We start from the raw sequence: 13,213 nt of genomic DNA on the forward strand, positions 1-13,213 counted from the left end.
AGATAATGTATGTACCTCTTATTTGTCACTTACCATTGTTCTCCTAGAGGAGGAACTTCTCAATCCCATATATAATATCTTCTTTAACTAGATTGTAAGTTTCTTGAAGGCAAGGACAATGTTTTTTTATCCTACATGTTCCCCACTGAGCCTTGCACATAGCAGGGGACCATTATATCAAAGAGTTACTGATGGATTGGAACTCAAAGTCCACACAGGAGCAATTACCTTGTGCTGTAAGTTTTTATTACTCCCCAGATACCCTTTCAGCCACATATCTCATCCATATCCTCTTCTGTTCTCCTGGCATCTCCCACTCCTACCTCTTCAATACTGAACTATTTTTCATTCCCCAAACAAGGCATGTGGTTCCACACCTTTGTATCTTTATCATGCTATCCCATCCCCTTGTATTTCTCTTCTACCCCTCCCCCTCCTTTTCCTGGATAAACTCTATTCATCCTTAAAGACTAATTTCATAAAATACATTTGGATATATACTTTTATTTAAAATCCCTAGATGGAAATGAACTAATATGTTAATAGTGATTATTTCTGAGTATTGGGATTGAGGTTGGCTTTTTTTCTTCATAACGTTTTGTGTTCTAATTTTTTACAATGCATGTGAGCAAGGAAGAAGGGAAGAAAGGAAGGTACCCAGAAGACCTGAGGCCATACACACAGATCCACTGAACACACTTCCTTGAGTACCTAGGCAGTAGGCACTAAGCAGTAAAGATACAACAAAGAACAAAAATGTTGTGGTCCCTGCTCTCATTGAGGTTACAGTTAGCTCACAAGGTGTCACCAAAGCAAAGCAGTAAGTGCTGTCCCTTCCATTTTTGTCCCCCTAGCTCTAAGAGATGAGGTTTTACCCTTTTTTGTTTTCTGTTTGTTTTTGTGTAACAGTCACTCTAATATTGTGATACCCATTTCCTAACAAAATTGACCAGTGGGCTTTCAGAGGTTTTTGTTTTGTTTTGTTATATTCATTTAAAGACCATATATACATGATGGCATTTTCTCCCTCATGTCTCTTGGGGCAGGTCTCTCGTCCCAGCATTATGTGTTGACTTTTGAATAGGTTTTTAAAATGTGGATCATTTCACCTGTTACCTTGCCTCATGGGAAAAGGTGGGGAGTAAGTCACAGGATGTGATTTGCTCCAGGCCACACACCACTAAAATGGCCCACATCATCCTAGGGATATTCCTACATTATAATTCTCTTAAAAAAAAAAAAAAGGTAGGAAGGGACAGGAGTTAATACTTACAGGAACTTTAGAAGGGGGAGCTCTTTCAGGGCGCCGCGGTCTATGTAAGTTAAGCTTCTGGTATTCCGAATCTCTCTGTAAAAGTACAGGAAACATATTCACTGTAATATATCCCTTTCTGTTCTTATGAAAGATAAAACAACATAAATCAGGTTTAGCAAATGTTCCTGAGAGGAATACACATTTACATGGTGCCCCAGGGACTTCTTCTCCCAGGAGCCAGTCCCATCCACAACAAGCTACTTTTTTTTTTTTGCTGTACGCGGGCCTCTCACTGTTGTGGCCTCTCCCATTGAGGAGCACAGGCTCCGGACGCACAGGCTCAGCAGCCATGGCCCACAGGCCCAGCCGCTCCACGGCATGTGGGATCCTCCCGGACCGGGGCACGAACCCGTGTCCCCTGCATCGGCAGGTGGACTCCCAACCACTGCACCACCAGGGAAGCCCACAAGCTACTTTTTGGCTCCTTTCAGGGACACAATGACTATTCAGCTCTCATCACTGGCTTAGTTTCAATCCATTTAAATTTTGGGGTGACCTTTCTCATCTACAGTCTCAGAGCCTTTTTTCCTTTTAGATTTGAATAGAAAAGAAAAATCTCTCCAATGGTTTGTTGAGGGAAGATATCTTTATTAACAACAGCAAGTAACCTGGCCCTGGAGTGGGGGTCTGAGTGGATTATATAATGGATTACAGCAAGAAAATAAGGTCAGTGAGGCTCCTCTGTCAACTGCTATTTCAGAGGCAGTAGAGGTAGTGAGTATTAAGAGTTCACTTGGGTTTATTTTTCTATATCAGTAATTGAAAACTCTTGAGCACATGTGATAATATCATATATGTCTATAACTTATCTACTTAGGTTTATATACATGCTAATCAAATGCACAGTTAGCATTAATGAAATTAGTGCCTGTTTAGAAATGGACTCTCATTGGTAGAATTAAATGTATTCAACATGTGTAGATTGGTTAAAAGAGTTTAAAGGCGTATGTGAAGAGGGTAGGAAAACTTAGTAAGACTTATAGTCTATCCCCTTCTGAATGGCACCTAAGGCTTGATTCCTAAAGGAACCTGCACCTAGGGGTTGCTGATAACAACTAGAAGGCTTAGAATCTGGCCTCTGGGATTTTTTAAACAGTTTTACTGAATGAGAATTTCCATTAACTTCATGCGTTGTGATTAGATACAAGTAGATGATGTTTAGTAAACTTACAGAATTGTAAAATCAATTATCATCACAATCCAGTTTTAGAACATTTCTATCAATGACAAAAAATAATCATACGCACATTTGCAATTAATTCCCACGCCCTGCCTCTTGCCTAGGAACCACTGATCTCCTTTCTACCTCTAAATTTGCCTTATGTGGACAGTTCATATAAATGGAATCATAAATGTGTAGTCTTGTGCGTCTGGCTTCTTTCACTTAACAGAGTGTTTGTGAAGTTCATCCACGTGTAGCATATATCAGTAGTTTGCTCCCTTTTATTACTGAAGAGTTGGATGGACCTGAGATCAAATCTTGGCTCTGCCACTTCTGGCTACATGACCTTGGACAAGTTACTTGACCTCTTTGAGCCATAGTTTCCTCATCTGTAAAATAGGGACAATAATAGTGCCTCTTTCATAAGACTCTTATGAGGGTCAAATAATGTCTATAACGGGTTTGACATGTGTCTTAGCTTATGGTGAAGGCTCTATAGGTGATAGTTTTATTATTGTTATTCTCCTGAGTGGAATGAAAGCTGGAACAGACATTGGAGACTTGGGGTTGGAGGTAATGCAATGTTTGCAAAAATTTAAAAACATAAACCAAACGAACAAAAAACCCCCACTAGGTTTTGCATTTGACAAAGGACAGTGGATATGAAACAGACCTTGGAAAAGAGAGAGTGGCATTAACTCTGAGAACAGAAACCATCTCCCACTTCCCCCACCTCAGCTCACTGTCTATTATTAGCATAACCTTCCTGGTCCCTTGTCTTCATTAGCATAACTTTTGCCCAGGAAAATAACTTTATTATTAATTTTGGGAACTTCTTGAAAGACTCATCAAAGATTCAACAGTTTATATCCCAAAACTCTTAGAAATCCTCACTTCAAAATCTTTGCCTTGTTGTGTCCACTAATCCTAAACTATCATATCACGATCTTTATCCAACCAAGACCCTGCATAGAAAGACCCACTTTAAACTAGATGGTTTAAATTTTGCTCTGGCTTGAAACTAAAAGCCCTGCATCCCTGAAACTCCCTCTATCCTGGGTAAACTAGGACCATTGGCTACCCCACTGCACACTCTTATAGCAATCCCACCTTGCCCCTCTAAGACTATCAGACTCTGTTGAGATGCTCTGTGTGGTGAGCAGTAAGCTCCTTGCCAGAGCTTTCCATTTGGAGAGGATGGTTCAAACGTCTGTCAATCAAACGTAAACTAGTTAGAAGAGTTTGACAACTGAGTGTGGTTTGCAGTCTGGAAAATTGCTCCATGAGTGACTATTGTTGAACAAGTGAACTTGAGTGAGCAGCCCAAGAGAATGTCACAATAAAAGAGTGTAGCCTGGCTGAATCAACTTTAGGGATAGAGAATGAAAGGGAAATGAACCACAGCTGTTGGTTACAGCTGATTAAATGAGGCTGGCAACCAACATGGCGGCTGTAAGAGAAGAAAGAGGTGAGAGAGGCTACAGGCAGAGAGAGGGAGACACAAAAGAGGAGACGGATTTTTCAGGGAAAATGTATGAGTGAAATAAAGGGGAAAGATGGACAAGAGATACCACAAGAAAACACCAGGCAAAAGAAGCCACCTTCTGAGGTAAGTGGTTAACACTTGTTCGCAAATGACTTTTGAAATATCTCTGCTGAGAGAAAGATAAATACTGTATGAAATCATTTATACGTGGAATCTAAAAGTGCCAAACTCAGAGAAACAGAGAGTAGAGTGGTGGTTACCAGGGACTGGGGTGGGAGTGTGGTCAGGGGACTGGGGAGATATTGGTTAAAGTGTACAAGCTTCCAGTTATAAGATTAGCAAGTTCTGAGAATCTAATGTACAGCATGGTGATTATAGCTAATAATACTGTACTATATCACTGAAAGTTGCTACAAGAGATCTTAAATGTTCTCACCACAAAAAAGAAATGGTAATTATGTAACAGGACAGAGGTGTTAGCTCATGCAATGGTGGGAATCATTTTGCAGTATATGAGTATACTAAATCAACACATTGCATCCTTAAACTTACACAACGTTATATGTCAATTATAGCTCGATAAATCTAGAAAAATAAAATCTCTGCTGAAACAAAGAAGGGGAGTGGGGCATGGACTGCCAGTAGTTTAGCTAAATGGAGACCGATGTCAGAAGTGAATGCAGCTGGTATAGTTGTTGCAAAAAAAGCAATAGAGGTGTAGAGGTAAGTACCAGAAACCTCTGATAAGAAGGAGAAAATAGGAGTCCAAACTGAAATGCGTTCCAAGAATGCCTGGGAGGGTGAATTTGAATCACACAATTTTGAGTAAAGCAATTATGGCTCAAGTGTGCAGGAGGCCAGATATGCTGCCAGGAAGCTGGGGACACCGAGAGAAAGAAAACCTATATGCAATTGCAGCACAGTGGGTTGGAACAGAGATGTCCTGCAGGGTGAGTTTGAACAAGAGCTGAAGATCCCAGTGCCTCTGGATCAGGAGCCTGGGTCCCCGAGTGACTGCATGGAGGAAGGCTACCCTGTCCACCTGCTCATCTACCCAGTACTGTCTCATAAAGAAGAAATAAACTTGTTACCTTAGGGTTTACACATTTTTATTTTTGTCTATTTCTTACAGTAATTAGCCTACCCAAACTCATACAATAAGCATCAATAAATTCTTAAAATACAGAGCACACTGTTAATAGTGGTCATCTCCGGGAGAAAGGTTTGGAGGCTAGGAATGTGTGAATTTCACTTTTTATTTTATCTTGTTCAAATGAGGAAAAAAATATAATAAAAGCCATGCAAAAGAAAACCCCAAATTAAAAAAAATAGCAATACATATCCTATATAAAAAATTTTAATATGCAGTGCCAAAGAGTCTGCTTAAATCTTCAAGTATGCTCTTCCACAGAGTGAGGCGATTTAGCTGTGTCCGGGAAATACTTGAGGGTCTTGAAGCTTACTGAAGAGAAAAAAGCCCAGCCTTGGAAAATTATAAGGTGCAAAGGGATTGGGTATATTTATTACTCAGAACAGTTCTACCAGTGAGGGAATAGAAGAACTGATTTTAGAGAAACAGGTAACATCATCCTTATTTTAGAGACAAAACAATGCAGACGCTTAGAAAGGTTAAGTGACTGATCTGTTACACAGTTAGAGGCAACTCTGGGCCTTAAACTAGGAATTCTAACTCCAAATACAGTTTTTTTTTTTTTTTAAATGATGTTTAAAGGAGATCATCGACCAGAGCTTAAATATAAATACTCATTATTGCTTAATTTCCCTTCATTGGATTTCAAATAAAATGGACATTTAGATGAAAAGTCTAACGATGCCCAGTGTGCAGTGTTTTCACAAGACAGCAGATTAATAATTTAGCATACATTAGGTTCATTTAATCATACATCTAGATTCTGGATTTTCTTCTTCTGAGAAATATTTGTTAATTCTCAGAGCCAAAAATAGAGAAATCAGTTTGTTTAAAACAACTGGCATTGTGGCAGGTACTTAGTATCCAGTCTAAACCGAAAGAACAGGGAAATCAGCAAGGTGAGAGAAGGGAGTTCTCAGCTTGGGGAGTGAGCAACCAAAAAGGGGGGAAATGAAGGCTTAAACCCTCCTATGAAGGAACTTTCCAACTACTGATTTTCTTCCATTGTCCTGTCCCCCCTCCCACCTCAATTATTCAATAGGCATTAGTCCTGGCATTTGACTGTGATCCTCAGCCTTAGAGATATTTGCCTATATGCCCTAAACATCTCCAGTCCATGAATGAAAAGCACGCCAAGCTGGGAAAGAATTGAGGGCAATAATAAATTCGAGTTGGCATTTCACCTGCAAAGTTAGATGGGGCCAAGGGCGATAGGAAAGCGTCAGACTCCCACCGGGCTCGGAGACTGAATTAAAATAATTGAAGAGAAGAGAAGCTGCCCCAGTCAGCATAGCTGGACGCTTAAGAAATACAAATGCAATAATGCATAAGACTGTGTTGTTTAAAACAAGAAACTGAGCAAGACTATTAACCAAAAACCTAGCTCTCAGCCAGTCCCAGATCCTTCGCAACGCTTATTTCAATTTGATTTTCAGGTTTTTGTTCTAGTCTGCTTTTAACTGGCAATGGTTCAAAAAAATGGGAGGCAGGCCGCTTTGACTTTCACTAGATCTGCTTACTCTAGTGAGTGGTGTGTGGAGAGATTCGTTAAACACATAATTAGTGGACATCTATCATGTGCAACTTTACTGCATGCTCCAGGAGGTGTAGGGAAGTAGCAACTAATTATTTAGCTACTTTAAAAACAAGATGTGGGCCTTCCCTAGTGGCACAGTGGTTGAGAGTCCGCCTGCCGATGCAGGGGACACGGGTTCGTGCCCCGGTCCGGGAGGATCCCATATGCCGCGGAGCGGCTGGGTCCGTGGGCCATGGCCGCTGAGCCTGCGCGTCCGGAACCTGCGTCCGGAGCCTGTGCTCCGCAACGGGAGAGGCCACAACAGTGAGAGGCCCGCGTACCGCAAAAAAAAAAAAACCCAAAAAAACAAAAAAAACCAAGATGTGAATATGTTGGCAAAGCCAGAATTTTGTTACTTTAAATACTTTAAATGCTTTAAATGCTGTACTATACCGATGTGAAAACTGGGACTAAGAATTAAGTAAATTAATGTTGAAGTAATATTTTGTGATAGGCTTTTATCACATAATAAATCACCCACGTATTTTTTTTTTTATTTCACCCATGCTGAAAAGTGTTTTTCACCTTATAAAATCCGTCTGATTTGAAGTAAATGGATAGTTTTCTGCACTAATAGCATGAAACGTATGAGAGTCAGTTTATGGAAGTCACAAGTTTAGTAATTAATGAAGTAAAAGGGCTAGAAGAGTAATTAATATGAGATTAATTGAGCTTTATGGGGACAGAGAAAATTGTGCAATACAGGCTTGAGATTCCCTTTTCCAAATGTGAAACCATAAAATGTTGATCTCATGCAACCATCACGTTAGTAACATAAGGCAAGTGGAGACGGTGGGAGGAAGAGACTGACGTTTAAAGAATGCCTAGGGACAAAAACTGGACTGAGGAGCTTCAAGATGGCGGAAGAGTAAGATGCGGAGATCAACTTCCTCTTTCCAAATACATCAGAAATACATCCACATGTGAAACAGCTCCTACAAAACACCTACTGAACGCGGGCAGAAGACCTCAGACCTCCCAAAAGGCAAGAAACTCCCTACGTACCTGGGTAGGGCAAAAGAAAAAAGAAAAAACAGAGACAAAAGAATAGGGACGGGACCTGCACCAGTGGGAGGGAGCTGAATCACCCATGTATTTTAACATCAAGTATTAATTTCAAAATTAATGCATATTGAAGGACTCCTTAATTTTTAAAAAGTTTATTTCATCTGACTATAAAGATAATATATATATATATATATATACATTGTAAAACATGTAAACACTTTCACATCAAAAAGATGTGAAATCTCCCATCATTCCATGATCCAAAGAAAATCAGTTTTTTTCTCTCCGTAGATATATTTGGTGGTTGTTGTTTTAACAACATTGTGTCAAAAGCAGTTCCTCTGAGATTAGTCTATGACAAAAGATGTCTAATGGTTGCTCAATATTTAATACTAAACCATTCTTCTACCTAATCATTTGAGTAGTTTCCAAATTTTTGCTATTATAAATTAATTCTGGGACAAATGGCTTTTTTTTTTTTTTTTGCGGTACGCAGGCCTCTCACTCTTGTGGCCTCTCCGGTTGTGGAGCACAGGCTCCGGATGCGCAGGCTCAGCGGCCATGGCTCACAGGACCAGCCGCTCTGCGGCATGTGGGATCTTCCCGGACCGGGGCACGAACCCGTGTGCCCTGCATCGGCAGGCGGACTCTCAACCACTGCGCCAGCAGGGAAGCCCCAAATGGCTTTTTATGTGAACTTTTTTCTCACTCCTATGTTTATTTTCTTAGGGAAAATGTACTGAAATGGAATTACTGGGTTAAAAAGTACAAGGCTGTCAAAGCTCTTGTATATATTTGATCCTTAGCTTCTAAGGTCCTGATTTTTGGACTAACACTCACTCTTCAGAAATAGTCTACAAGTTCACAGAATAAGTTATTTCCTACATTTTCTTTTTTTAAATTTAAGATAAGAGTAAGTTTAATGACTCAAAATTATTGAACAACTTTATCCTAAAATGCTTATTAATGGATCAATTTTAGTTTGGGAGGACTTCTTCAACACCAGATTACAGGATTAAAAAATACTTGTTGTAGTCACATTTTTCTAAAATGTAACCCAGATATGGACTGTCCCATCATTCTTCTGTTCCATAATACTTGCCTGCTGATAATAAGGAATCCACTCACATCAGAAAGTGAGCAATGTAGATTTTACTGAAGATTCATAAGTCAGGGGAGAGGTTTTACACTGTATACTCCAAAGTTAACAACTTATTCCTCCCATCAGACTTTTCTGAGTTTTATTGTCTCTGCTACTGTGTATCAAGGCTTTTCAGTGAGAGATATCTTAATTATTCTACTATGATAATTATCGATAAAGTATTTTACCACTAACATTCCATTACATAACTGGGGAAAAATAATCTATAATGGAAGGTGATATTCATGATTTTGATGCATTTTTAATTTATTGAGGAATTTAAAAAATAGATGCTAATTCAAAGAGAGTTTATAAATGTTCAGAGTTTTGAAGCGGATTGAGGAAAATGTAAGTTTATCAGCAGATTTTCCACTAGAAATAGAACATTATAAAAATGATTTTTCTTTTTTTCAATTTATTTTTTTCTTTATTGGGATATAGTTGCTTTACTGTGTTGTGTTAGCTTCTGCTGTACAACAAAGTGAATCAGCTATATGTATACATATATCCCCTCCCTCTTGGACCTCCCTCACCCCTCCACCCCCCATCCCACCCATCTAGGTCACCACAGAGCACTGAGCTGAGCTCCCTGCGCTATAAGGAGGTTCCCACTAGCTATCTGTTTTACACATGGTAGTGTATATATGCCTGGAGGATGTATACAGCTACTTTCATGATTATTCAATGATCAGGACTAAGACTGGTGCTCTCAAAACCTCCAATAAATCCACTTGATTCAATTCAGGGAATCAGCAAAATTAAGTCTTATCTCACTATCCGCTGTAAATCACACGTTTTACCTACCCAGTTGTAGAATTTTTATTTACTTGTGATTTTCAAAAAAATCCACAAAACAAAAACAAAACCCCAAAAATCCACAAAACAGTAAAAACATATTTCTGAGGGCAGCACTTTATTTAATTATTTCTTCTTTTAATTAAAGAGATATTTTGAGTTTGCATTGGTTCTGGAGGCAGACACTCTTGGTTTCAAATTCTGACTCTGAAATTTCTTAGTTGAGTAAACTTGGGTAAGAGCCCTGTGAGATATTTATTACCATCTTCATTTTACATAGTGGAAACTGAGGCTTTGTATGATTAAGTGGGACAGTATATGTGAAGCACTTTTAGCAAAGTGCGTGCCTATAAAAGGCATCCAATAATTGGTAGCTACTATTAATAGGAGTAACAACAGCAACCGTCTACTATATGCTATTGGCTTCTTTATAAAGGAAATGAAATAGAAGATGGATGTGGCTAGTGTTTCATCAATTTACAGTTACAAATCTTTATCATATGTACACAATTTACAGTCATAAATCTTTATCATATGTACACTTTTGGGTCCAACCAGTATCCTAGCTGAAATTTAGAACTCAGGAGAACTAATTTGTAACCACTTAGGACCCTCAATAATTTGCAAAGAAACCTGCCATTCTTGTAGTTTTCTATTACAAATTCTCAGTGTCCCACCTCTTCTGGCCATCTATTGCTGCATAACAAATTACCCCAAACTAAATGGCTAAAATAACAACCATTTTATTATAGCTCACAATTTTGTGGATTAGGATTTCAGGCAGTGCTAAACTGGGCAATTTTTCTGCCCCATGTGGCATCCCCTAGGATCATTGGTTGGTATATAGCTGGTGTCTGTATCAATCTGGAGGGTCCAGGGTGGTTGTGCTTCTATGCCTGGCTCTGATGCGGGTTGTTAGAAGGCTAGGTTCAGCTGGCTGCTTCTCCATCTCCATGTAATCTCAGGGCCTCCCCATATGGTCTTCCCATCAGTGTAGCTGGACTTCTTACATAGTGGTTCAAGCCTCCAAGAGTCTAAATTAAAAGCTGCCAGTTCTCTTAAAGACTGGGCCTGAAAATGCATGATGTCATTTCCACCATAGTCTGTTGAAATATTGGGCAAAAGTTTCAAAATTTGAACAAAACCAGAAATCCATAGATCCAGGAAGTTCAGCAAACCCCAAGCAGGTTAAAGACAAAGAAAATATCACCTAGGTACATAATTTTGAAAACCAAAGATAGAGAGAAAGCCTGAAAAGCAGCCAGAGATAAATGGACACGTTATCCATAGGAGAACAATGATGAGTATATGAGTGAACAATGGAGGCCAGAAGACATGGAAAGATACCTTCAAAGGGCCAAAACAAAAAACTGCCTTGCTAGAATTCTATACCCAGCAAAACTAATTTTTAAATATTAAGGTAAAATAAAGTTATCTTCAGATAAATGAAAGCTGAGAAAATTTGTTGCCAACAGAACCACACTAACATGCTAAAAGAAGTTCTTCAGGCTAAAGGGAATGATTGGATCTACAGGCAGGAATTAACACTGGAAATATTAAATATGGGAATATATGTAAAAGACTAGTTTTTCTTTACTCAAATTCTTTAAAGGTTAATTAACTCTTTTAAAAAATAGCAATGTGGTGGGATTTATAACATATATAGAAATAAAATATATGACAAAACAGAACAAAAAATGGGAGAGAGCAAATGCAATTATAATTTCAAAAGTTTCTTACATGATATGGGGATTGGTATAATCGTTCTTGGTAGACTATGATAAGTGAAGGATGCATATTATAATCCCTTGAGTAACCACAAGAAAATATTACAAAGGGCTAAACAGCTAATAGGGGAGATAGAACAGAATACTAGAAAACAAAAACAAAAGCAGAAACAACCTGATTAATCCAAGAGAAAACAAAGGAGGAACAAAGAACAGAGAAGAAAAATTGAAAACAAATTGGAAAATGGCAGGTTTAAATCATATCAATAATTACAGTAAATGTAATGGACTAAAAAAAAAGGGTAGGGATTATTAGACAGAAAAGCAAGGTCCAGTTATGTGATGTTTACATAAAATGCACTTTATATATAAATATATATAGTTATTGAACACCATTTTTTTCTGTAAAATATAGTAGCTATTTCAGAGGATTGTCGCAAAGATTAAGTGAGTAAATATGTGTGTTGAGCATTCAGCATAGTGCTTGGGACATGGTAAATTCTCCATTAAGGACAGCTAAACATATATGCATCTGTGTATGTTCACACATAATACTGAATGTTCTATCAATTGTAATTTTCATTAATTCAGACTTCTTCAGTCTTCTACTTCAATTCATGATTTTAAAAGTGCATGTTTAGAATATATCTAATGGTTCCCCGTTTTTTGGTTTTGGTTTGATGGTGTGAGTGATTGGCACACAAAACACACTGCCTTGTGGAAACATTTATTATTGTCTTCACACATTTGCATTGTTCTCACAAATTTTAGTAAGTTCTATAAAGCAAAAATAAAGGGTTCAATCATAGATTCAAGTGAAGGGTTCATTTAGGTGGGATCAAGGGTATGTGTAAGTAATATTTAGGCTGAAAAAATAATCGGTAGTGTTAACCAGGTAAAGAGAGAGAGAAAGAACTTTCTGGACAGAGGCAAAAGGATGTGAAGGCCCCAAGGTGGAGAAGATCTTGGACTGTTCAAGGAACTAAAGAACACAAGTGTGCAGGAATGGAGCAAGATGAGGAGACAGAGGTGGGCAGGGCCGGCTGAAGTCCTGGGCCTGGAAGTTTATGTTGAAGACTCTGGATTTATCCTAAGAGAAAAATCACTCTGGCTGTTGTGCAGAAATGAAATAGAGGAAGCCAAAACTGGAAAAACCAGTTCGGCTATGAAGTTATTGTAGTCCAAGCAAGAGATGATGGTGGATTGGACAAGGGTGGTGGCAGCGGAGAGAAAGAGGATGAATTTTTTATGTATTAGCGTAGTAGAATGGACAGGACGTGGTGAAGGATTAGAAGTGGGTGATGAGGAAAGAAGGTATAGTGATCCCTTCAGGTGTCTGGGATTTGCAGTAAGGTGAATGGAGGTGCCATATACAGGCTCAGCAAGTATCAGAGGAGTTACAGATTTCAGGAGGAGAGGTAGATTTCAGTTTGGGGTATTTAAGTAGTGAGAGAGATGTAACACAACTGAGGAGATGTCAATAGACCAATAGGTTAATGGTCCAATACTTAAAAAGTGAGGCCTGGACTAGATGTGTAAGTTTGAGACTTGTTGGATAAGATCACATGGGGGAGAGTGTGGAGTGAGAAGAGGACACAGGACTGGGCCATATGGAACCCCAACATTTTGAAGTGGGGAAGGAGGAGACACCAGCAAAGGAGAATGAGAAAGACTGACCAGCATGGTTGGAGGACAGCTGGGAGTGTGGTATCACAGAGCCCAGAGGAAGAGGGTTTGGATAAAAATAGAATAATCCACTATTTTGAATAGTGGATTATTGTGTATGTTTAGCTATAAGATGCAATTACCACAGCTTTAGCACAGTGTTAAACATACCGTATTTATTGAATGAA

The 13,213-nt window shown here is 38.9% G+C and overlaps 1 protein-coding gene across 1 annotated transcript in view; it reads right to left on the minus strand.

Moving 5' to 3' along the window:
- TSHR (thyroid stimulating hormone receptor) overlaps nucleotides 1-13,213 on the minus strand; it is a 166,730-nt gene that overhangs the window by 50,189 nt on the left and 103,328 nt on the right. Inside the window, exon 5 of the mRNA XM_019919874.3 lies at nucleotides 1,274-1,348. Coding sequence (XP_019775433.2) covers nucleotides 1,274-1,348 — 75 coding nt within the window. The remainder of the gene's footprint in view (nucleotides 1-1,273; nucleotides 1,349-13,213) is intronic.

Source organism: Tursiops truncatus, chromosome 2, assembly GCF_011762595.2.
Source record: "Tursiops truncatus isolate mTurTru1 chromosome 2, mTurTru1.mat.Y, whole genome shotgun sequence".
Taxonomy (NCBI): domain Eukaryota; kingdom Metazoa; phylum Chordata; class Mammalia; order Artiodactyla; family Delphinidae; genus Tursiops; species Tursiops truncatus.